General features: G+C 37.4%; 1 protein-coding gene across 3 annotated transcripts in view; it reads left to right on the top strand.

Annotated features, from left to right (window-relative positions):
* MEI4 (meiotic double-stranded break formation protein 4) overlaps nucleotides 1–25,611 on the top strand; it is a 72,444-nt gene that overhangs the window by 24,562 nt on the left and 22,271 nt on the right. Inside the window, exons 4-5 of one of the 3 annotated variants that reach the window (XR_012586321.1) lie at nucleotides 11,513–11,644; nucleotides 12,355–12,529. Coding sequence is in view for 2 of the 3 variants with exons in the window: in XM_074581335.1 (XP_074437436.1) it covers nucleotides 11,513–11,644; nucleotides 12,355–12,420 (198 nt within the window). In the remaining variant the exon portion in view is untranslated. Of the gene's footprint in view, nucleotides 1–11,512; nucleotides 11,645–12,354; nucleotides 13,940–25,611 lie in introns of those variants that run through there. The other 2 variants (XM_074581335.1, XM_074581334.1) reach the window with 2 other exon arrangements.

Raw genomic sequence — 25,611 nt, 5'->3', positions numbered from 1 at the left:
AAAGGGCTATGAGAAACACCTTCAAAAGGTGAACAAAGAGAGAAACTCTACTCCTAACGCCTCATCTTCAAAAGCGATCCCAGTGTTTAATTTGCAGAGCAAATTAAATAATTTAAAAAAACCTTTGAGAATTGGAAAAGAGGATTGTCTCAACGTTGGGTGTAAAGGAAGCAGAATTACTTGCTGTAACTCTTGAGTCCTATTGTTTGAGATGTTTTTAATTATAAAGCACTGGAAGCTATGGGAACCAGCAAAGACGTGTACTCAGAGCTTTTCTGCCTGGATTCAGTTGTCTAAAACTGCACTTTTGATAAAATTTTTGACCTGAAACTCCAAATTGACAGGAGCATCAAAAGGGGGAAAGAATAATCTGTCATTTAAGGTATGAGAGGTAAAATAAAAGGACATATTACTTAAAATATAAACCCATTTAAATCAAAGAACTACAAATAAAGGAAGCTTCTTGAATTTCCCTTTTTAATTTTTCTCCTTTCCCTCCATGTCTGGAGAGCAGCACACGATTGTCATGCACAAAATCTTTTCGAAGAAGCCTGGAAATACCTAGAAGGAGCCTCGAGTCACAGCGGCTAAGGGTGAAGCGTGAATGCTCTGAAGTTAAATCATCTGCTCAAAAGCCTGTCTCTGCACCTTGTGCTGGCATGGTCTTGCATCCCTGTGTGGCTGCTTGTGAGGATCCTGTGTCTCGCATTCCTGTATGGCTGCCACAGAAAAGCTCATGAGGATCCTGTGTCTAATTCTGGTACAGATGAGCTGTTGCTCTCGTGTTGTAAAATCTATGGTAGTCGCTGCTGATCTATAGAGCAAGCACAGTGGAGTAGAAACTTTCTCTTCCCCTTCAGAGGGAAGCACAGGACATTTTTTTTCCTTAAGGTACCCATTTGGGATTTGACAACAGCTATCTCTATCCACCTCCACAGGGACATAGTGAATGTGCATCTCTCCTGCTCCTGGATGCATCACTCATTCACTGGCACTGAGACGTACGTGTTCTCTTGAGATTTGTCTGTGTTGTCCAGGGTGTGTTGGAACAAGGGATCATTTCTCCTATATCAGAAAAATTCAACAGTTGGGGGTGCTGGGGATTCCCAGCTCCCCATGCTGTTCAGAATAGCATGTGTGTTTTATGTTCGGTGAAGGTTTTGCACAGCTCATTGCAGTAGGGCACTTCAGAGGGGACACAAAATTTGTTTTACATCAGCAGTGTCCTGAAGCTTCTTGGAAGCCTTCTGTGGTGAACTTGGACTGGCTGTAGTTTCATAGTATATGGAATTAGCTCTAGAAGTCAAGGCCCTACAACAGAAATTAAGATACTTCATACATGTCTTATTTACATCTCTCTATATATACAGCTTTGTAAAATTTCAAAACAGTTATTGCTAAGGAATTCAGTGTCTCGGTTGTTACTTTGGAGATAGAAGAAAAAGACTCATATCTGGCTTCGTTCAGTCCAGTTCAGCTGTATTCAAAGGTGTTGTGGCCAAATACAGTCACAGAGTGCTGCATTACGTAGGATTTATGTGATGCGATCCCTAGTGGTGTCACACTAGTTTATCAGCATTGAAGTTCAGTTCACTGATTGTACTTCTTTTAGGTGCAGCTGATACTGTAATTTGGAGCATGGCTAATGTATCAGTTGTGTGCCAGAAGATCCTGGCCTTCATCCTGGGTTCTGTACAGAGATCTATGTTTGTTTCTTGCACCTCTTGTTTTAAGGAGTTAATCAAAACACGACAACAATCAAAAACAGACGACAATCTTACAGGATTCCTCAGGATTGTAGAGTAAAGTCAAGCTGTGTAGGGCTCTCAGAAGAGACTGTTTTCTGGTGCCTTGTAGCTGTTCAACAAATACCTCATCCATCTGCCCCACCTTAATCACCATCTCTTTCGAACAAGACACAGAAGGAAGAGAGATGTGTTTCAGTGAACTGTGGTTGTTTGCTTCTTCTCATGCTGTGTTTAAAACATCAATACTGACTTCGAAGATGCTGTCAAGAGTCATGAATTGCCTGCTCCATTCAAACAAAGGAAAAAAAAAATAAATTATGTACTACTTCCTTTCTTTTTTTACCCTTGTCCCCTTTGGAAATTAGCTACCCTAGCATTAGGGTAATTGTTTTGAAGTTGTTTTGTGTTAGCAGTATCTGAATGGATGCTGAGACATGAACATAGTCTCTAGAAAATTTTATTATACTGCTTGGGACTTTACTGCCTGTTTTCATTTTTCTCTCTTATGTTCCATCAAAACCTCTTTATGTAGACTTTTGCAAATGCTCAAATATTACTGTTGATATATTTAGCAGAAAAGCAAATGCAAGAATTCTTAGTAGTAGTTTAATGCCTTTACCGGATGTTTATGTGAGAAGGGATTCACAATTCTTCATGCAAATAACAAGTTGAAATGTAGTACAGTGAAAAGCAAAAAGAGAAATGTTTGAATCTCATTGGCAATCGTATAATGAAATGTATGGAAGTGTGTTCATGGAACGGAAAAAGTACACATTAATCAGAACCATGGTTTTGAATCTTCTCTTATCTAGGATACAATTTGTATGATTCATTAATGACTGAAAATGCCTGGAAGAGAGTAATCATAAACTTACTCTGATGGTTTTAATACATGCAATAGTATGTATTTAATACATGTTCCAACTAGTTGTGGGTGTCAGTAAATTCCCCCGGCCGTGTACAGTTTGCCACGTCTTTTGTCAGTGACTGCCAGGACAGTACTTAACTCATCAGTTTACAAGAGTCTTGCCTGCTCAAGGACGAATAAGATTTAAAAATAGTTGTTCATGTTACTGGTGGTTCCCAAGTATAAAACCAGTGGGCTTCAGTTTTCCTAAATTAATTGAGTCCCAAGGGGAATATCATGGCTCTTGAGACATAGTACATTTTCATCTGCCAAAGAATTTTGCTCATATAGTGAAAGAGCAGTTCATTCTTATGAATATTAAAACATGTTGCCAGGATTTTATGGTCTAGTAAGAGTCAATGTTTGAATCTCTTGACTGTTGAATTAAATTTTCACAGCAATCTGTTGTCCTGTGTGGAGAGCTATTTAAGTCAAATGGTAATCAAAATCCATTGTCTTGTAAATCACTACAGTCTAAAGCAATCACCAAACTGACTGACTCTCTCATTTACATCAGTAAAGTGGATCACAGGAGTAACCAGACAGGAATGAATGAAAGAAAATTTTTTCTCTGCCTCTAGACTTTTGTCCACCTTCCCTCCTCAGCCAGCCTCAGCTGATATACATCATGCACTAAAGCTGCAATTAGTGAACAGTTACAGGATGAACTTAGCAGGATTTTTTTTTACCGTTAGAGCAAAAAAGTTATATTCACGTTCTCCAACCTGCCCGTAATACTGTTTTGTCAGCACTGTCCCTTTTCCTAATAAGAAATGCTGTCATTGCCTTTTTTTATCCAAGTAATTAACTAGTATTCAGGGTATTACAGCTTATTTCCACTAGGAAGAGGGGACAAAAAAAAGGGATGGAATAGGCCTTTGCTGTTCATTTACAGATTAAATAAATGGGGGCCCTTAACACAAGAATAAAGGAAGATCTTGGTTTTGTTGAATATGGTAGGAAATACATATCAAAACCTGTTCCTTTCTTTCTTTCTTTCTTTCCTCTGCCCCAGTCTCACTCCAGTGAATGGCACTTTCAACTTTCTGTAGCGTCTCATTAGCAGTGTCATTTTGCTTCTTTGGCATCTCTGTGATACTTGCAGCTGAGACCATGTGGAACAGCAACATCAAAGCCCATCCCTCAGTCCTTCACTTACCGTACCTGTGTAAAAGCATTTGAATTCTATCTAGGCCTTGTTTTCTGTTATTCTAGACATGTTATTGAACAAAAGTACCTAAAATTGTTTGGGGGTTGGTTTGTTTTGTGGGGTTTTTTTTGTTTGTTTTGGGGTTTTTTTTTGTGGGTTTTTTTTTTTTTTTTTTGGTCTCAGGGGTACCATAGTGAGTGGTTATTCACCTCAGCTCCATCACATCAGTACTTACCCCAGCTCTTTAGTTCCATTCTGGTCACTTCCAGATGGAGGTCTAAGGCTCTGTTCTGCTGTAAGGTTGTCTTTCTCTTCATAAAAAAATTCAGTGTATTGCTTTTAATGGAGATGGTGCTTTTTTTTTTTTTTTTTTTCCCCAGTTGTGTCTTGGGGGAAGATTACCTCTTACATCCTCTAGTTTTTGAAGGTGGCTGTATATCCCAAGGGGTTTTTGGTAGTAGTCCTCAACCATTACTTAAAATGTGTGTACATGCTTTAATAATGAGAATCTTAGGGTTTCTCTGTTCTTTTGCCTGTTTACTAATGAACCTTTTCTCATAGCTTAAATTTGTCATGCTTCTCTAGGAAATACTTTTTTGTGCCCAAATAGGGTGTGTGTTTTGTGTTTTCACGATAGGATAGAAATGAAAACACACTCTACAGAGCTTACTTATCTACCCAGTTGCAAAGACAGTTGCATATTCCTTGCCTAACTTCTTAGTGCTCAACTCCTGCAGTGAAATCTACAACCCTGAACAAGGTACCTCTGTGCTTCCTAGGTATGCATGCCAGATACTTGGCATCTTTAAGTGGCATTCAAAGTAGCTCGCGCATTTTGGGCAGAGGGAAGAAGAGTGAAGGATTGGGAAATAAACATCTGAAATCCATTTTTGTTTGCAACGACTGTCTGTAAATCTTACACACTTAAATGAGACATTGATTTACATCCCTGAATTTCTTTAAGGATGACCAGGTCGCTCTTTAGTTTAAAAACCTAAAAGCTAAAGAATACCTGTTTTCTGTAATTTATCCAGTGACTTTTTCTAAGCAGTCCTCAGATTAAAAATTTGAATTCGTAACTCTTTTGCTCTGAGTGAGCTCACACTTGCCGTTTAGTGCCTTCTGCATCCATTAACATTAACTCAGCATCAGCAGGCTGAATAGGCAGTTCTTCACTCCTCTGAGCTTCTGACCAGGAATAGTTAAGAAGAAGGAATCAAGAGTAATACAAATTTTAATCTCTCAGGCAGGGAAGACTTTGTATCTAGAGCTGCTTCTTCATAATCAATAGAATATTTGCAGTAGATATTTAAAAAAAATGGGCAGCAGTAACATCAGAGTTGTCTGAGTGGCAGCTGTTGTGAATGCTGTTTGTTTAACTGGGATTGATACTGTATTCCTTTTGACAGTGTTTACTGGTTCCAGCCTTTTGGATGAATTGTATATTTAGACGCCTAATTCATGAAACCCAAGAAGGCGCAGACATTCTTGATTTCTGTCAAGGTAGCATTGTTTAAAGTAAATTTATTGGTGAAAACTCTGATGCCAGCAGGATCCCAAGTGTCTTCAGTAGTTAGCTGGATTTCTCGTACTTAGTCTTCAGAGGAACTGATGACTCGTGTGTTTACGTGCCCTCAAGGAAAGCATTGCATTTTCTGTGAAGGTGATTGGGATGAGGCGATATAAGCAAGGCAATTGGTTTTAGTGTATGGAAATGGATATTACTGTTTTGGGATAGACACTAAATTAGACATGACAGTGATTTGCAGCCCTGAATTCCTCTAAGGACATCCAGGTTGTGCTTTAGTTTTGGATTGGTGTTTTTTTGTTGGTTGGTTTCCTTTTTTTTTTTGTTGTGTTTTTTTAAAACAAACAAACAAAAACACAGAAACTCACAACAGGGTCTGTGATATGTATTTTATCCCATCAACAAGGTGGCATTGTTTTATATATATTATCCAACTCAAGAGAATGTAAGGCGCTAAAAATGCGAAAGACAGGATAAGTCTTTATCCTATGAAACTGAAAGAAAAAGAAGTTAAATAAGTTTAGAATCAAATACTTAGAGATTATATTATTTTAAGTATAGAATTTCTAATATAGCATGTTCTACGTTTGAAAGTGAAGGTTAAAAGGAAGTTACCTGGGTAGCAGTTTATCTCAGTAGCATACAAAGCCTTATAACAAAGTTAAAAGAAAAGAATAACTAAAGATTTAGAGATAAATTATATAAAATGTGACAAGAGTTTACGAGAGGTAAATTGTGGCAGAATAACGAAGAGCATTCTTTGTAAAGTAATGGGAGATTGGTAGCTTCTATCTATCTGATGTTCAGTAAAGCATTTGTTATGGAACTCATACGAGAACAATATTAATGAAACTGAAAAATATGTTCTTTTGTAATTCTATAAGAAAGCAGTTAGAGAAGTAGCAATAAGTTGTGCTATGTACTGTGTGTTTATACTTGACAGGAAGAGGAGCGTAATGGTTTGCATATGGCAGTCAACCAGAGGATATACCACTCAAGGGTAGTCCAGTCTCTGCAGGTGCTGGGTCTGTCCTCCTTACTTCAGCAGTAACAGTCTTCCCTTGTGCAGGGAAGCAGAGGATAAACAGCTAGGAAATAGTTTGGGAAACTTGCTTCTGCCAGAGGGCTTGGTGGTGTGAAGAAGCAGTAAGGGAGGGGGGAATAGGAAGGTGGCTGCAAGTACGTTTCTCCTTCACACCAGTTTCTGTGGTCTCTCATTTCTCCTTCTGCTTGCTGATGTGGCAGGAGCAGCCGACTTGGCTTTGTTTAGCCTCTGGACAGGAGCAAGGAGATGCACTTATTCCTGCCTGTTTCGCTAGGGCACTGGTATGGGGTTGGATAAAAGCATATATGGAGCCAAAGGGACCAGGGAATCAGAGTGATTTCTGGGCAGCCATGAAGGAATAAATCTAAGAAAGATATTTTCAATCTGTGCACAGAAGAAATCGCACCTTCACGCTCCCAGTCTGACGTACAGACTTCGTGGTCAGCAAAGATGACTGGGAGGAGTTCATGTAGTACGCTTCCTTGGAGATCTTGCCTCCTCACTCAAATTCACCAAAGCTGTACTTAAGCCAGTAGGTTGCACATTTCTTCCAGTGAGTACCATGATACCTATGGCTGGCATTTTTGGCTTTTCCAGCACCATTCACCAAAGCGTTCTGGTTTTCAGAATGGTTAGTAGACTGACTGCAGGTTATTTGTTTTTTCATCTCTGTTCTCCACACAGCATGCAGGTGCTGTATTACAAAAAATCTTTCCTGGGTATTGAAATATCTTGGTTTAATTTTCATTAATTTTTTTCACCTTTTATGAATCTTTTCTTAAAAAACATAAGAAATTGTTCATCCCTTTTTCATTTTTTCTTGTTTTTTGTAAACATTTTTGGTGCATGTAGTCAAGCATGTTGCAAATAGACTTGCCTCTATTGTATGTCACACTGTCTGAATATTCTGTCAGAATATTTTTCAGATTAAAGATCTGCAAAAAAGTACCAAAATACTGTAATATAAAAGGCAGCTTGCTGCAGCGAAGCTAATTGATGGTCCTAGCAGAGAACATCAGGTTTAGAAGAGTGAAGAGAAGCATGAACAAGATTAGGAAGGGGTAAAGGCAGAGCAAGGGCTTGAGATGAGGTTTATAGAGCAAAGAATTGGAATAATATCAAATCCAAGACTTGAAGGCAGGAGAAACAGTGCCGCATAAACAGGAGGAGAGCGAAACGACAACCATCAAATTAACGAAGGAAGCAATATGACAGTGAGATAAGGAGTACTAATGATCTCTGTGTAAAAGTGAAACTTTTCAATTGACATTGATGAGTTAAGAGTAGAAGTCAGATTGGACTAAATGGGCAATGTGATGTGAATTCAAAGGCAAAAATACTGTTTTGTTTTTAACACCTCACAGTTTGAGGACACCTGTAATAGTTATTTGCCTTAGTTCTGAATTGCCAAATATGCCAGTTGCTTGGGGAAGAGAGCTGTTATTTGGCAAGAAAGCTGTAAACTAGTGAAACGGAAACTAAGGTGCAGTCTTCATAGTTGCAGGTTGTAGTGAATCATGCAACTCATGAAGGGATTAAACTCACAACTTTTGGATAACCGTTATTAAAGAAGTGTCTAACACATTCTGATAAATGAATTCCAAACAAATAATTCATAAGTAAAGACTTTTATCCTGGTTTCCTGGGGAAACGAGGCTCATAGGAGTGTGCTGTTTCTTTTGCTTGTCAATGTTTTCTTCTTTTAGTAACTTTTGAGACTGATAGCCACTTTGAAACCACATGGAAAGAAGTGGAAGGTCAAAAATACCTTCTAATAGGCTTTAAAATTGGTGTCTGCGTGTAGGAGAGACCAAATTAGTATGCTTGAGGCATGCGGAACATTGATGTTATATATTCATTTTGGCAACAGGCAGGTTGCCAAATAATTCACACATCCTTCCCAGGTACAGGCACAGCATTGGTCACTCTCACTCTGCATCCTGAGGAACGTGGGAAGAGAGCAGAACCTGGGGCGTGGGAGGACGGTTAGGGACAGGTGATGCAGCTCCTGAACAGTGAACCAGGCTCCAGGCTCTGTTATTTTCTTGTTTCTGATCATATGTTTTTTTACAGTCTAATTTTCTGACTGTGTTTACCTGAGAATCCCTGAAGAGCATAGGTTTTATTTCATCTATACCATTAAGCAAGCCCAAGGGATTAGATTTCTGTTCCTTTTTTAACGTTCGATAGATTTGAGAGCTGAAGATAGGTTTTTATCTTTAATGAAACTGCATGCTATTTGGACTATTATCAGTGTGAATGTTTCCAGAGTTTAATTAGCAATACATCAGCATTTCTTTGAAACACAGTCTTACTTCTTTTGCTATTTACAGATTTATTGCTTCTATGCTATAAATTTGTTCTGTGTGAATTTAATGCATACAGTCTGCAAGTGTTATTTTAACCTTAATTCTTGTCTCTTTATTTGCTTAAAATATACTGGGATTCACCAAAAAGCAATATTAAATCCACATTCTTTAATAAATCAGTTAATAGGTAGGATTTTTCAGTTGCATCGATACCCATATCTGAACTACCCAAACCACTGTCATTACAAAATCCGTATTTGCTTCCCTTAGTAAAGGCTCAGGCTTTAAATTTGAAGATCCCCTGTTATCTAGTCCTACAAATTTCCAACTACAAAGTGGTAACTCTTTCCAAACCAGAAAGGATACAGAAATTTTGTGAAATATCCAATTTTAATTAAATCTTAGCTACTAGCATTAATAACTACAAAAGAAAAAAAAATTACTTGTTTATCTGTCTAAAAATCTTGTAAGCAAATAGAAGAGAACTTAAAAAAGAACAATCATAGTCATGTTTGTGTGTAAATATATACATTTAGTGTGCTCTTTGGGAGAGGTAGCATTGAAAAAGCACTCTGGATTGTCTAGTTTGTTTGCTTTCCAAAGGCAAATTAGCAAGTATACTCAATGTTATGCTCTGAAAATATAGAACTATAAAATATGTATCCATCCTTAATTTATAAAAACAAGTAAGAGTGAATGGGGACTTCAGTGGAAAATGTGCAGGTTTTTAGCATTGATTAAACCTCAAGTAGTGATCTGAAGCAGTTGTACCCTTTTGGAGCATGGGTGCTGTCAAGGCAAAACTATCCAGGTGTTGCACGCTTTGTTTCTGTCATACAGTTTTAGCAGATACTATGGAAGATCTTTCAAAACTGTAAAAGTCCAGATTATTTTTAGGAAGAGGAGTTATTGTTTTGTTTGGAAGGTTGTACATTTCCAGTATATGGAAGTCTTATTTCAATTCATATATCCTCAAAGCACATGTAGGTGCATGTATTACATTAACCTTTCATATCATTTCAGTTGTTTAGAAACCTATTTTTATCTCACCTTCATTCACATTTCATCTTTATAGAATCTTTCGTATATAAATTTATGAATGATTTTAATCTCACAGATTTTCAAAGCTGTGTGTGTACAATTTATGAATTTTCTTTAATATAAGGAGTTTAATTTGTATCTCTGCAGATTTGATTCTGAACATAAGACTTGTCTTTTATAGTTTTCTTTTTTGATTTTTTTTGGGATTACATGCTAAAGTGAGGTGATGAGCAGTAAAGATTTATTGAAGTTTGATTGTTATTACTGTGAATAGGAGATTGTGTCATATTGGGCAAATGGTAACTAAGCTGATCAAACTCCTCAGCTGTAAGAGCCCGGTAAATAAGCGTTGCATCAACTGACAGGGCAGTTTGACCATCTGATCAGGCAGACAAGCAGTAACTGTAAATGGGAAGCTGCCTAATTAACGGTTTGTACAGCAAAAATTGTTGGTCCACCTCACTGTCTGCTTACCTAGCCCAAAATTTTATCAGTAACGATTTTACTGAAGCCAGTTTTGAAAACCACGGTAAAGTCAAGGTAAATGATCCTCACTGCTTTCCTCTCATCCACTCAGCCGGCCACCTCACTGCAGAAGGCTATCAGGTTGGTTAAGTACGGTTTTCCCTTAATAAATCTACGCTGACTGCTACTGGATCGCCTTCCTGTCTTTCATGTGCTTGGAAATGATTTCCAAGAGGATTCATCCTATGCAAACTTGTAAATGGTGGGCAAGTATTCTTATTCGTGTGTGTGTGTATATATACGTGAGCTGGCTGGAGCAATAAACTAGTTTGTTAATAGGAGGTGGTGGTCTACTTTTGAGTCGTTAAGACATGGTAGTTAGACGTGCAAATATGGGTGAGAGTGTCCTTTTGTCAGTCAAAAATACTCATTTACAAAGAGATACTGAATGTTAATTTTAGGGTTATACATTTATATGAAAATATAAATTATAGTCATATTTAGTGTGTATTACTTTTTTCTTTCAGAGAACTCCAATATATATATATATGATAATTTCTTCTAGTAATGTTTTACAAAATAATGTAGTGTTTACATTGTAGAGTAGTATGTTTCATTTCATAATAGCTATACGTTTCCATTTCAGAGAAAAAAGAAAACAGTTTTGGGGTTTTTTTTTGATAGAAAAGGCTGTGGCAAAAAAAAAAAAATTACTATTATAATTCTCATGTAAGTTCATGTCACTGCTTCTGTGGTTCAGGAGAAATGCCTTTGTTACAGCAAGTAGACAGTGAATCATTTGAATTTGAAAATATAGTGTATCTTCTATCAGTTAGCATTTAATCAAGTTTATTCCTGATAACTCTATTGACAGAAAACTCCAGTATAGCTCTTAGCTTGCTCATGTGTTTGAATTTCAAAGGATTCGTTTGTTCATTTGTCTACCCGTGACAAAGAGAATTACTGTATGTGCAGGGTAGTTACCTACTTTCTATGACAGCAGATGGGCATGATGACAGCTAATGCTGAAAAGCTGCCTCCTGGGGAATTCACACTTTTGGAGGAGTTTGTTCATATGACAGTTTCCTGTAGTGCTAATCTTTTGAGAAAGGAAAGTTTCTAGGTAATAGATGTGGGTTTCCCGTAGATTTCATGTGTATGTAATTAATAAGAGTTTTAAACTCTAAAATTTTGAATTTTACTTTTTTTCATGAAAATTTTAATATGTAAATCTCATTTCTATTTCAGGTAATTGTTTGGAGTAAAAAAAGATGGAGACATGTTTTTGAAAGATTAAATTTACTGTTATTTCTCTTTAGTTTCAGGCATTGCATGCTGTATCACACACGCTGATTTTGCTAGCAAGGAACAACATACTAAGAAATTCTTTAATATCTCTTCTGCTCTCAGAAGTACGTCAGTTTGCTGAGCAGCTGTTGCAAGCTCACCAGGTACTGTCATCTTTTCTTTTGGAGAAGGGATGAAGTGTGGTGTTGGGGAGTGTTTTATCTGTATCTGTTTGTTTCATAAAATGTAATAAATGGATCATTCCATAGAATATGCAGGTTTAAGAACCCAGGAAATGCTAACACCTAACTCTAACAGCAGATTCAAAAAAAAGAGACATAATATAAAAGTAATGTAATGTACAATAAGTAGACTCTATAGATTTTAAGATCATGCTATGAAATTTGGAAAATACTTGAAATAATTAGTTAAAACAATTATTGCAATGTGTAAGTTGTTGGCTATTCAGGGAATACAACTTAGGTATCCAGCTGGACCCACAAAGAATTGTTTTCATTTTAGCTCATGTGAAACTGGAAAGAATGTGCCATTATTTTATTTCAGAATTACATTTCATGTTTCCTGTTATAATATTAATTTTCATGATGCAAAAGTTATCCAACACTTAAACTTGTATTTAGCTTGTTGCAATGAGTAAGAGATTCCTGGAGCAACTGAAGAAAGTTGTATCTAGCACTGAAGGTGCCCGTGGAGTGGGAGACAATTTCTGAGGGGACAGAAACTTGTACTCATTTATTAAAAAGAAAAAATAAAGAATTTTTTGATCTTGTAAATTTATTCTGTTTCTTCATACTTAGCGTATGTGAACTAAAATTCAGGACAGTAAAATGCATTTGTTACTTGACCTTTTCAGCTTCAGGACCAAATCCTTTTTCCGGTTCAGTCTGCTACCTGCAGCCCTCCATCTGTCCCATTTTAATTACTTTGCAGTTGTGCTTGCTGCAAATCTTACCCATTATCAGTCCACAATATACCAATTTTCAGACTTTCTACTACCAAGAGCCTCAAAATGCCTCCCAACTTTACAGGTGAGGAATGTATGTTTATTATTGTGCAACAGAAAACATGGAAAGATTTTGTGACAAAACACTTAATAAGGTTCCCTTTAACCCTTTTTGTTTTGGTTTGTTTTTTTTTAACAACCCTTTCTGTTTACTCAGAGAAATAATAAAATTCTCCCATATTCAAGAATTTAGAGCCATGTTTACATTAGGAGAGTTTCCTGCTCGGTTTCTGCTTCATCCCATTAAATTGTCAGTCTGCCTTCTGCTACTGAAATGTGGTAGACCCTCTCTTTCCTTTTATTTTTTTTTTTTTTTAACTCATACAGTAATTTATTTATTTATATCTTCCTCATCCAGCATTTTAAGCGTTTCTTGGAAGATTAACGCATCTTGATCAACCAATCGCAACTTAGAATTGGACTTTCATATAATCTTGCCAAAGCTTATAGGGCTTTCTTTTGAGTCCTTTTAAAACACTTTGCATTTAAGTGACGACGGGAAGAATAAGTGAGCTTCAGGCACTTAGGGTAGAAATTCCAGTGACTAATTTTACCATGACAAAGTAGTCTTGAAATGTTTGCACCCTCAGCATGGTGTTGGACTTTTTCTGGGAATAGCGGAAGGTTCAAGGTGGCTGAATTTGAAGCTGCAGGAGCTGTGTGTCAATCTGTAACTGACACTTTGTAGGACTATAAGATTTTGAAAAGCTGGGGTTCATGTAGGGAAAATAACTGAAGTTCTGGTTTGCTTAGCTTGCTGCAAAGTCAATGTTTTTAAAGTTTATGCATTCTTGAGTTTAGTCCAGATAGATGTGTTCATTTATAAACCCTTTTATGTTCTGTATGTGATGATTATTTTGGGAAATATTGCTTAACAAAAACCTTTCTACTTATCACAACAGGACACTAAACTCTAATTTTTCTGACAGCCTGATTTAAAGACCTGCTCCTGAATGTTTCTTACTTTAGGGTAGGCATTGGATTAAAATACTTTTTTTTCTTGTTTTATAACCAAAACTAACAATCAAGACAATCAAATCAGGGACTCTGAATTTTAGTTATGATTAGAAGTGTGCAAATACCTGTTTTCTTTTTATTTTTTTGTTTGTTTCTTTGTTGTTGTTGGCAGATAGGAGAAATAAAGCAATCATCTGAGACATGCATTCAGGTTAGCTTGCAGTTAACTTCTAAACATTTGGTGAAAAACAGAAATTGAAAAAATAACTTATTAATCCAAGCAAATTTCTATGTTTTATTTTTCTATAATTATAATTTATTTTTTTTTAAGTTGAAGATGTTTTCTAACACTGACTTGGATTGAAAACAAAATCCCATTTAATTTTTCTAAATGAATCATCCAGATATCTCAACATTTTTATTATAACTTCCTCATTAAGACTTGAGCTAAGCTACAAATAGTTTGTAAGATGTTTGCATCCCAGAATTTGCAACTTTAAATTCAGTCATTTCTTCAATAGGAACTCAGCTCAGGTTATGTAGGTTTACGGATACATCCTTTGATAAATATTGAAAATTTTTTACTTTAAAATTCTGACTGATTTTAGTGAGTTTGTATCTGTGTACTCCTAGAACAAGTTTATCTGTCTATGACCCACAGTTTTAAAGAGCTATCTATGCCCCTAGCTTTACAAATTGAAAAAATAGATTGACTGTAGGAGAGCGTATCTAATGAACTACACCAGAAAAGTACAGAGGCTATTCTGCATATTTTTGTGTTGTTCCCTAATCGGCTAAATCCATTAATCTTAGAATATGACAAATTAATGTGAAATATATGAATAATAGAATTATGTTTAATATTTTGGACCAATATTCAGACATGTTAATATAGAAAATCAAAGTAACTAAGGAGTGTGTAAAACTGTATAGTTATCCTGATTTTTTTATTTTATTTTTTTTCTCTCAGTTAAGATGAGTTTTATGGTAGTAAACTCTTAAGCAAGTTAGTAGTTTGCTTTAATTCATCGAAGTACTTCATCATGTACTTAAAGTGAAGCTCATACTTCAGTGCTTTGCTGACAGCAGGACGCTGACTTCTATGCAAAAGCATATTAATATAAACTCAATTGGATCCCTTAATTTTTACTGATGTTGGACATGTACTTTTCATTTTTATCTGTAATAGGAACCTTTCATGCTTCATAAATACAGTTTATAAGAATACAGTAACTGAACCTTATCTTCCGATGGAATAGATATCTTCTGTTCCCCAATTGGATTCCTACTGCAGAGCAGATACAATTATAAGATACAAAGATTTCAGAATGATACTGTGGAAGATGGATTATTTTTCAAATGTTGAGCTTCTCACCATGATAGCTGATCTTGCTTTATGATAACTGTTTCGAAGATAGAGGACCAGAAGTGGAAAGCACATATTGGTTTGGTGCCCATTTCTAACCCCCCAGGTGTTAATTCCAAGAACTTTGAAAAAGAAAATTAAAAACCAGAAAATATATTTGAAAACAGAAAAAGGAAGACATACTGTGTGGTTTTGGAAAGGCCTGTTATTCAGTAATTGCTGAGACATAGCTTGTCTAGCATTACATTTTTATATCACATTACTTTCTATACGCTGTTTTTCCATTTTCAAAACTTTAAATTTCTGTCACAAAAACTGTGCACTGAATATCGTTGTTTTTTTTTTTTTTTTTAAATCAAACCACCAAGTTACATGTAATTCTTAATGTTATATGTAAGCATTAAGTCCAAATCCAAATGTGGGTGCTAACTTTCCTCCTGAAATGAATGGTACAGTTAGACTTTAACACGGGATTCAGGGTGGGATTCATCCTATTTAGTTTAGATGTATGTGGTAGACATTGGTGTCTGCTTCTCATAGAAGTCAACCGAGCAGCTAAGGTTAACTAAAAAATTTGCAAAAGTGAGGATAGATAGTCGTGCAAGGCTTTGTTGAATGTTACATAAATTCTCAAGCATCAGGCTCATTATGACAGAATAGCTTTGGCTCAAATGAGCCAAAGGAGTTAGACATATGGTGGGATTTGTCTCACTTCAGATTTCTATGTTTCTGTCTGATTTGCTTACTTTAGTTTTCCTTCATAGCCAAGGGAGGGAAAGAGGCATTTTTTGTCCAACCTATTGTGGATGTACATAATTATGATAATTGGCCCTAGAGCTGTCTGCTTCTCTCTTCTAGCTATGAGGAAGGACACTTAAGTTGATCAACTGAAATGTAGATATTTATGTTGTATACATCTAAAGTTAAGGGAGGAAAATCCCATTATATCTCTCTGAAGATCTCTTTTAGATGATCTGAGCCAGAGCTGTGTCGTGGTTTAACCCCAGCCGGTAACCACCACGCAGCTGCTCGCTCACTCCCCTGCAGTGGGGTGGAGGAGAGAATCAGAAGAGTAAAAGTGAGAAAACTCATGGGTTGAAATAAAGACAGGTTAACAGGTAAAGCAAAAGCCTCATATGCAAGCAAAGCAAAACAAGGAATTCATTCCCAACTTCCCATCGGCAGGCAGGTGTTCAGCCATCTCCAGGAAGCAGGGCCCCATCACATGTAACAGTTACTTGGGAGGACAGAATGCCTTAACCCAAACATCCCCCCCTTCCTTCTTCTTCCCCCAGCTTTATATGCTGGGCATGACATCAGACAGTATGGAATATCCCTTTGGCCAGCTGGGGTCAACTGTCCTGGCTCTATCTCCTCCCACCTTCTTGGGTGCCCCCTGCCTTCTTGTTGGCAGGCCAGTACGAGAAGCTGAAAAGTCCTTAACGCTTACAACATCTAAAATGTTAGTGTGTTATCAACATTATTCTCATCCTAAATCCAAAACATAGCACTATATCAGCTGCTAGTAAGACAGTTAACTGTCCCTGCTGAAAACAGGACAAGCTGTTATTCCAGGAAAGCCCTGATCCTGCAGAACAGTTGTAAAAAGTAGTCATAAAAAAGCATTCTTCTGTCTGAACACTGACTAACTTAAGTAACCTTATTAGGTGCTTGTAAGAAGTTAAATTATCCTAACTGAAATATATAAGTGTTGTGGTTTAGGCTGGATTGGCCAATGACAGATGACTAAATTAACTTAGTTCCCTGATATTCAAATTCTTTAAGCGTACTCATCGTTGGAAGAGAATGATGATGAATTAGGGTGCAGGATACACTTTCTGGACCTTCTTGTAACATGCATTCAGCTATGGTGTATCTGATGTATATGCCTCTAAATAGGAAGCTCTGTTAAACTAACTGTCTATGCAGGCAGTGTACATAGGAAGAAAAAGAACAAGGGGGAGCATGGATGCAGTATGATATTGAGCATTTTCTGAGATTTTTGTTGCCATTCAGCACTGCATAGCAGTCATGTCACTGAAATGTCAAACTACACGGCAACAGCTCTATGTGGAAGCAAATGAAGGGCTGAAATACTCCTGTTTCTAGCAGGAACCTGCAAATTAGAGGTGTTGCAAATGATGGACTAGCTCAGTTGGTAATCAGTCCATTGGGGAAAATGGAGTTTGACTGGAGCTGTGTTCAGTGAGATAACAGAAAGGTTTAAAGTGCTAAGCCCTGTCATTAATAGCTCAGTTCTTGTCTTCGTAAGCGCTTCTCCATGCAGCCATTCTGTATCCAGTGGGTGCTCTGAGCAGGTATGGTACCCACCACATGCTTTATTCCAAATGCAAGCATGTCTGATGTGATGTAGAGAATTCTTTAGATAAGCTCCTCTTTCCAAGAAGTCTACTTCGTTTACATAGTATGTCTAGTCTCTTCAGCCATAAGTTTATATATGTTGTAATACAGCTTTTATATAGGTTAGAAAAAAAGATATGCTATTTTCCCCAAGTATGATAGAAAATGGCTAAAATCATTAATTAGAAAAAAAAAATGCCTGAAAATATTATGCAACTAGAAAGCTAAATGTGTTTTACAGTCCATTGTTGTTCAAGGTACTGAAAGGGCTATCCAACATACTTCACTTCATGTAGTTTCTACTGTTGACGTCTACTAATGCATTCAGATTACCCAGGTAAAAGAAAAGAGATTGATGCCATGTAGACATCATGAAAATAATTAAACTTGCATCTGTTCATCCTTTTTAAGATGTCATTTATTTCATTATTATGCTGGTAAGCACAGATTGTAACATATTTCAAATTGTGAATGATTAAAGATGCTGCAAAACAGTACTCTGGGTAAATGTAGGATTACTTCTTATTCCATGTGACTGCTGATGCTACTGCTAACAAAGGAAATAATGGCTGGATAGAATAATCAGTGGATCTGCATTTTGCCTCATATTTTTGCCTCATATTTTTGCCTCATATTTTTGCCTCATATCTCATGTTTGGAGATACAGACTTGTGAAAATACAAATCTCTCCCCTGAAAGGCAGGAGGGAAAGAATCAGTCAAGATTTGGTATATGTCGGAAGAGTGCAATACACCTTTGAAGTGTACACCTGCTTTTGCTGCATATATCATCCCCTATTACACGTTAGATTTTAAGATGCATACGTCTCAGACAGAACTGGAAAATGACAAATGGTTCATGTGGTTTCTGTCTTCCCTCTCATACCGTCATAAAATGATAGTGCTAAGGAGAAAGGAGTTTAGACGTGCTCTTACAGAGCTAAAAGGTAGCAGGGCTTTACACTTAGGTGCTTGGCAAAATTGAGGATGACATGTAATCAGAAAACCTCAGGTGTGTTTGGGAATAGAAGCAGCAAATATTGATTACGTGAGAACTCTGTGTTACTGTCGTCTAGACAATTATTACTTTTAATATTGGTGAATCATCTCATTCATGGAAACATAATACTGAAAAAGGAAAAATGCTTAATCACAGAAATCAATATATCGTACCTCAACAAGTAAATAAGTAATATTCCTAGAAATCTAAAACAACCTATTGGAATTCCTGGTACAGTAAAAAAAAAAGTGCAATGAAAGCTTATCTGAGTTTATGCTGCGTTTACTTCCTTATTCTCAGTGTTAATTCTGTCCTTTTCCTATTGCTTTCTTTACAGCTCAGTTAATCCTTTGCATGCTTGAAAGCAGAATGTGAATAAGGAAGCAGCATCTGATTTTTGTGGCATATGTGGTATACCCGATAGTCTGGAAGACCATTTGATTATTACTTAATCTGTGTCTCCAAATAGGTAGTTTTAATGCTCCCGTTAACCTCCTTTCTTCACGGAGCATTCTCGCATACTGTACCCTTGAAGATATGTTTGTGTACCTATAGAGCTTATGCATAACCATCAATACTTTAAATCACAACACCAGGAAGATTAACTAATGTTTGTTCAGTGTTTTCTAAAAATGTTAAAGTACTCACTGTGAGATGTTATAACCACTAAGCATTAGAACAGGCTGCCCAGAGAAGTGCTTGAGTTGCCATCCCTAGAGGTGTTTAAAAGATGGATAGATGTGGTGCTTAGAGATATGGCTTAGTGATGGTTTTTGTCAGAGTTAGGTTGGACTAGATGATTGGAAAGGTCCCTTCCAACCTCGGCAATTCTGTGGTCTGTAAGCATGCACACAGTGGCATATCTTCTGCTGTATGCTGCAGTATGCCATAAAGCATAGAAAACTGCCTCTGTTCTTTGCATGTTCTTCTTTGATAAGCAATGTTTTCCCTTTATGTTCTGTTTATCTGTGTACTACTTGGATTGAACTCTGGAAAGGGACCGTATGGCTTAGCTTAGGCTGTTAGTTGGGAGGGATGGCTGTAGCGGGTTTCGAGTTAGGGCTAGGGTTAGAGCAGGATTTAAATTTAGGATGGCAAAATAAGATCCTCACCACAGAGGGGAATGCTTGAAAGACTGTGCTTAGGTGTGTTTGACCTGCCAGACTAATTCAGCTGCTCACTGTTAATTAGGTTAGAGTCAGTGTTAGAACAGACTCTCTGATTAAGTTTTCAATTGAAACTATCATAGGCTACAGTTGTGGTGGTGGTATGGATTTGAGTGAATATGCTTATGAGCTGCCAGTACATCCAGGAGGAGCTGCTGTCCCAAGTTTGTCTCCAAAACAAGCAGAGCTTGTGTTGCTAGGATTTGACTGATGTACAAGTGATTAATAGCGTAGGTTTATGTCTGGGATGAAAGAATTGGCTCCCTGGAGTTTGTTTTGTAGCTGAGGTTGGAATTATGTTTTGCATACCTGAGATGGTAGGTTAAAACTGGTTCCATAGCTTATCTTAAACTTAGCCTAGATTTTGGCTGACGTTGCTTACCTGTCTGGTTAAGGCTTGATCTAGCAGGGTAGCAAACTGCTGCTAAAGCTGTGCCTAGAGGGGCAAGTAAGTGTCAGGACTGGTCTCAGCAGCAACTCCTGTTCATTGTTAGATTGACAGGATTTCTGGTATAGGTTTAATTTAGGGAGATAGGATGTGATGAGATAAAGCTGAACATGTTTACAGAAGACGCAGAGCTAGACTTATGGTTGTCGTGCTGAGGACTTAGTAGTCTAAGGTTTCAGTTTTAAGTAGGCACTGATTATGTAGTCTTCTGAATCATCAACTAATTCTGTGGAGGTAATGTATTGGTGGGCCTGGGTAAGTGTAAGAATTAGAAGTGAGTTTATTAATGCCTTTGGGACTTATAGGGGCTTTGGAGTCACAGGAATGGGATGCTGGGCTAGGTTTGCGGTGAAGGAGAAAGGGAGCAGCAGCTGAGCATGTTTAGATCTGAATGTTAGTGACATGAGTTGCTGTAATTGGTGTTAAGGTAGAGGGCAAGGCTTGGATGTCTGGGATTTGTACGGCAGAGAATGCTTTGCTAAAGTTGGAGGTGTTCCAGAAGGAGGAGTTGAATTGTGCTTGGGGACGATATGATTTATATGTCTTGATTAGATTTAGGATTAAGACATTGTTGGTTGCATTCTTGGAGTTGGATGAAATACAGGCAACCAGATACCTTTGGTGAGATGAACTACAATTGTAAACAGTACATACATACTCACAGAATGCATATACACACATACATACTCACAGAATAATTTACAGCAGTGCAATCTCTATTGCATATCTTCTATAATTATGTCTTTCCTGCTGATGTATACATTTGAAATGCATGTTGCACTAACATTACAGAATTAAAACTAGTTTTAGGAAATAATGTTCTTGAATCCACTCCAGTTTTAACTTCCTGTTGTATAAGAATGGATTATTTTCACTTGTTTCCAGTAACAATTCACATTGGCAGAAATGAATTGAGTCAAATGCATACAGTAAGAAAATTAGGAAAATAGAAGAAAAAATGTGTGTGGTTGTATTTCTCCTTTTTTATAAATGATGGCATCCCAGGTTACACGATTACAGTGCAGCCTTTCAAGATTTAGTTCCCATGTTTTGAATTTCCTGGCATCTGTCAATCCCTGAATTGAGTTGGCAAAGCACAATTAAACCTCTAGGTATATTGTCTTGAGACAAGATAGTTTTGTCTCTATTTCATCCTTACAATTAATTCTTTCATTTGTATGTTCTGGTCTTCATAGTTTTTGTGACTCTTCACTGTTCCCACTTCAGTGTATCCAGGTCTCCCTTGTGCTGAGGAGCCCAGAACTGGACCAAGCACTCCAGGTGTGTCTCACCAGTGCTGAGCAGAGGGAAGGGATCACCTCCCTCAACTTGCTGGCAACGCTTCCCCTCATGAAGCCCAGGACACAGTTGACCACCTTTGCCACAAGGACTCAGCATTGGCTCATGTTCGACTTGTTGTCTGCCAGGGCCCCCAGGTTCTTCTCTGCCAAGCTGCTTTGCGGCTGTCAGTCACCAGTCTGTGCTGTGCACTGGGATATTCCTCCCCAGGGATAAGTTTTTGTACTTCACTTTGTGGGAACTCAAGATTCCTCTTGGCCAGTTTTTCCAGCCTGTCAAGGTCCCTCTGAATGGCAGCATAACCCTCTGGTGTGTCCATCAATCCTCCCGCTTTTGTATCATCTCCAAAATTCCTGAGTTTGGAGATGATGCAAAAGTCCCATTGTCCAGGTCATTCATGAAGATGTTAAATAGTACTGGTGCTAGTGTGAACCCCTAAAGTACACCACCAGTGAGTGGCCTCCAGCAGGATTTTATGCCTCTGATCACAACCGTCTGAGAATGGCAATTCAGGCAGATTTCAGTTGACCTCACTGTCCACTTACTGAGCCTGTAAATCTATGCTGACTACTCTCAGTCACCATCTTGTCCATCAGATGCCTGGAAAATAGTTTCAAGGATTATTTGCTCCATTGCTTGCCCAGGAATCAAGGCCCTCAGGAACCGCCCCTGATTACCATGACTGTCCAAAGATAATTGAGTTGCCTTTCTGTGACATTGACCAGCTCCTTCAGCAATTACAGTTGAATGCTGCCAGGTCCTGTAGACTTATGTATGTCCAGTTTCTTTAAATGTTCCCTAACCTAGTTCTTCTCCTTTGCAGGTAAGTATTCCTTGCCTCCAGACTTTCCCAGTGGTCTCAGAGATGTGAGATTCCTCAAGGCTGGTTTAATCTATTTTCCATCATGTTGCTAAATAGGCCAAACTGTAAAAGGTGCTTTATGATGAGGAGTGTGGAATGTTGCCCAACATTCATTACAATTGTGTTAGTATATAACTAGGCAAGTTGTGACATAAAGAACCAGTTGATCAAAACATCAAGAATATATTATGTTTACTAAAAATAATGATTATTGGTAATTTGTGTTTTGGGTTTTTCTTAAAATTTTTGATCTATTTAAAAATACAGTAAATCACAGAATAGGGTATTTTCATGTTCGATAGGGAATTTGCATGGGATTCTTTGCGTGCATGTTTAATGTATTTTAACGTATTGTTGACTAAATGTGAGTTTCCCTAAATTAAACTAGAAAAGAGAGGACAGAGGGGGAAAAACAGTTGTAATAGTCTTCCAGAACGTGAAAAGCTGCTATACAAGGAGTGGTCCTTTTGACTTCTGGTGCGAACAAGAAGTGGTGTACTTGGTGACTAAGGTTTTAGGTATCAGACTTATTTTACTGAAGGTCTTAAGTACGTTCATGATGAGCATCTTTTGGCAGTGACCTAAAGCCTCAGGGTGAGGGCCGGGAGTAGAATACTTGAAGACCCTTTCAGCCATAAATCTGATCTCTGCACTCCTATTTATATATTATAAACATTGATAATTATGGTAAAAATTTTCATCAGTTACAAGGGAGAGGGAAGGAGGCGAAACTCCACTGCAGATTTGCTCTGCTCCTGAGTTTTGGAAGAAATTGAAGTACTATTCTAATTAGATGTGCTAGTTTGGGGGGGATTGGTATAATGAGGATTTAATATTTAATGCTAGTAGGTCAGAAAAGAGGTTTTACAGAAAATTTACAAAATTTGACTCATTTTAGAAAATGACTAACACACAGTCATGATTTCAAAGTGCAAGAGGTTAAAATTCCCTTCTTCAGACAGTAATAAAAATTCACGTTGTAGATTAGATGTGTCCTGGCAGGGATTTTAAACAGGTGATTTTTGCGCTGAAGTGACTGGTTTGCGTCAGAGGAAGCCTCTTGGGGTTTTCATGTTTGGAGTCCTGTGAATTCTGTGTTTCTCGGGCAGATTACTTTTGATGACCTCACTTATATTCAGTATTCACTGTAACACCTGTGTATAATATATTTTATCTATAAAGATGGAGGAAACAGTAATTTTACAAGATTTCTTGGAAACTGGTAGAAAAAAGCGGCTGAAGACTGGACTGTACCATTGATCTAGACCTTATTGAGTTATGCACAGTTACCGTAGTGCTATACGTATGTATAAGGATCTGAATAACGAGTAGCTTACAGCTGTGTTCACTTGAATAGCATTTCAAATAATATGTACTGTTCTGGGTTGTTTTATGCTAATAGCAAAATTAATAATATTCAAGAGCCTTTTTACTCATTTTTTAAATATTTCTATTTATCATAAGAGCTGTTCTTCAAAATGCTTTTTAGCATACATTTCAATTTCCGAACATACATCTTAACTTCCTTGCAAACAATTTTAAATGCATTTGAAAGTTAAATTATATTATTGATTCATAGATTCTGAGGTCACAGGGAGTCATTTAGTCCCAACTCCTTTCTATACAGGCAATGTATTTTTTATTTTTTTTTCTTCCAGAATCTCTGAAATCTGTTACTGATTCTGCTCATTTTTTTACAGTTATTATTCTCCTCCTTCTTTAATGATAGTTCATGATTTTTTTTGGCTTTTGCTATCTGAATTTTATTGCTTTGAATTAAGTAATAGTTTAAGGGGGAAAAAAAAAGCCCTGATCAAGATTGATAGAATGTGCTGAAATAGTAGTACAGCTGCGTAAAGCTGTATAGTGCTATATTTAAAGTTATAAAGTAAGCTAGATAAATTATGAATGAAGTGTAAGCAATTGTCCAAGTAATTAGTTTTATGTTGAATCAACTTGAATCAATAATATTAACTAAATATGGATTTGTTTTGTTACTTATTATGTATTTGTTAAAATATTTATTTGAGGAAGAAATCCAGCTGGTAGAAACAAAATTTCTACTAGAACTCATTTGAAAGAAGCATTACAAATGCTTAGAACACTCCAAAATTTTCAGTATCAGTTAAGATAGTTGGGAGTTATCCAGTCCTGGCTGTGTTGTGGTCTAATAGCGTTCTGAGGCTGCTAGTCCTGTTTTACCTCAAAAACCAGATCCAGAGCCTGTTGGAAGCACTAGAGACCTCCATTTTGCAGTCAAATTGTGCTAAACCTTTGGGTTTATAGTATGATAGTATTATACATTGCTGAGTTTGGGTACTTTTAAAATAATAGAATGAGTATTTAAAATCTGTTTACAGAAGTATAATTGAGTTTCCTTTTATCTAGGGATTTATAACTTTTTCTTCACATAATCCTTACTTTCACAGAATCACAGAATGACAGGGGTTGGAAGGGACTTTGAATCAGTAATTTTTATTATGACCCTATGTAAGGCATGACTTCATAATTCTTTTGTTTTTAATGAAACACAAACTCTTACTGCTACCTGCACTTATCAGTGATGTCTTGCCTTGCTTGTCTCTCTTACCTGATGCTCTGAAATAGCATTCTCTATATCAGTCTCCTTATTCACAGAGAGTACCACATTTAGCAAACCTGAAATACTCTATTTGCATTTTCAAACTTCTCCTTATCGGCCACTTCTGTTATGATTCCCATAAGAAAACAATAGTTACAGTAACATGTACTCAGTAACAAATGCAAATGTGGTTGAAAGAGAGAAAAAATCTTAATAGTGTAAGTTGTCTGTACTATTTGTGATCATTTTCATGTCACATATTTTCTCTTCCTTATTCCTCTTGTTTGAACAGTTTTAAATTGCAGCATAAGATATTCAAAGAAGAAATACAGTGGAGATTTTGAGGGGTTATCAGGATACAAAAAAATAAGGTATTTGAGATTGCTTCAGCAATTCAGTCTTATTCCTTAACAGTGTTGGAATGGGGAAGAAATTTTATGTTTTTAGTGCAGCCCCCCAAAAGATACAGATAAAATAAGCTGTACTAAACATAGCAAAGATGAAAAATGCATAGCACAGTTGCCATGGCAAAGCTTTTGTTCTTTCTGGTGACAGGCGAAGCAACTGGGAGGGCTCTTGCTTTTCTGTATGACCTTGGTACCCCATCAGTCTCAGGTCCTGTGGGACAGCACCCCAGACAGCTTGTGCCAAGCCTGCAAGCGGCAGCTCTCCCCTCACAGCCCAACGACCACTTGCTGACTTGGCACATTGGCACATCTTTTGTCATCCTCAGGTGCTTCCTGATTGATTCTCCTGCTGGAAAAGTGAGGGCAGAGGAACCAAAGCAGGGCATTTTAAATATCTTTGCTGGCACTCTTAAAGAGACCTTACTGTCAGTTTTGCAGAAATTCAGAATAGCAGATAGCATACACAGGAGTAGGGAAGTGACCGTGCCTCTGTACTCGGCACTGGTGAGGCCTCACCTCAAGTACTGTGTTCAGTTCTGGGCCCCTCTGTACAAGAGGGACATTGAGGTGCTGGAGTGTGTCCAGAGGAGAGCTACCGGGCTGGTGAGGGGTCTGGAGACCAGGTCATATGAGGAGAGGCTGAGGGAGCTGGGCATGTTTA

Source organism: Larus michahellis, chromosome 3, assembly GCF_964199755.1.
Source record: "Larus michahellis chromosome 3, bLarMic1.1, whole genome shotgun sequence".
Classification (NCBI taxonomy): Eukaryota; Metazoa; Chordata; class Aves; order Charadriiformes; family Laridae; genus Larus; species Larus michahellis.
Note: the sequence above shows the minus strand (reverse complement) of the source record. Positions and strands in the feature narration are given on the sequence as shown.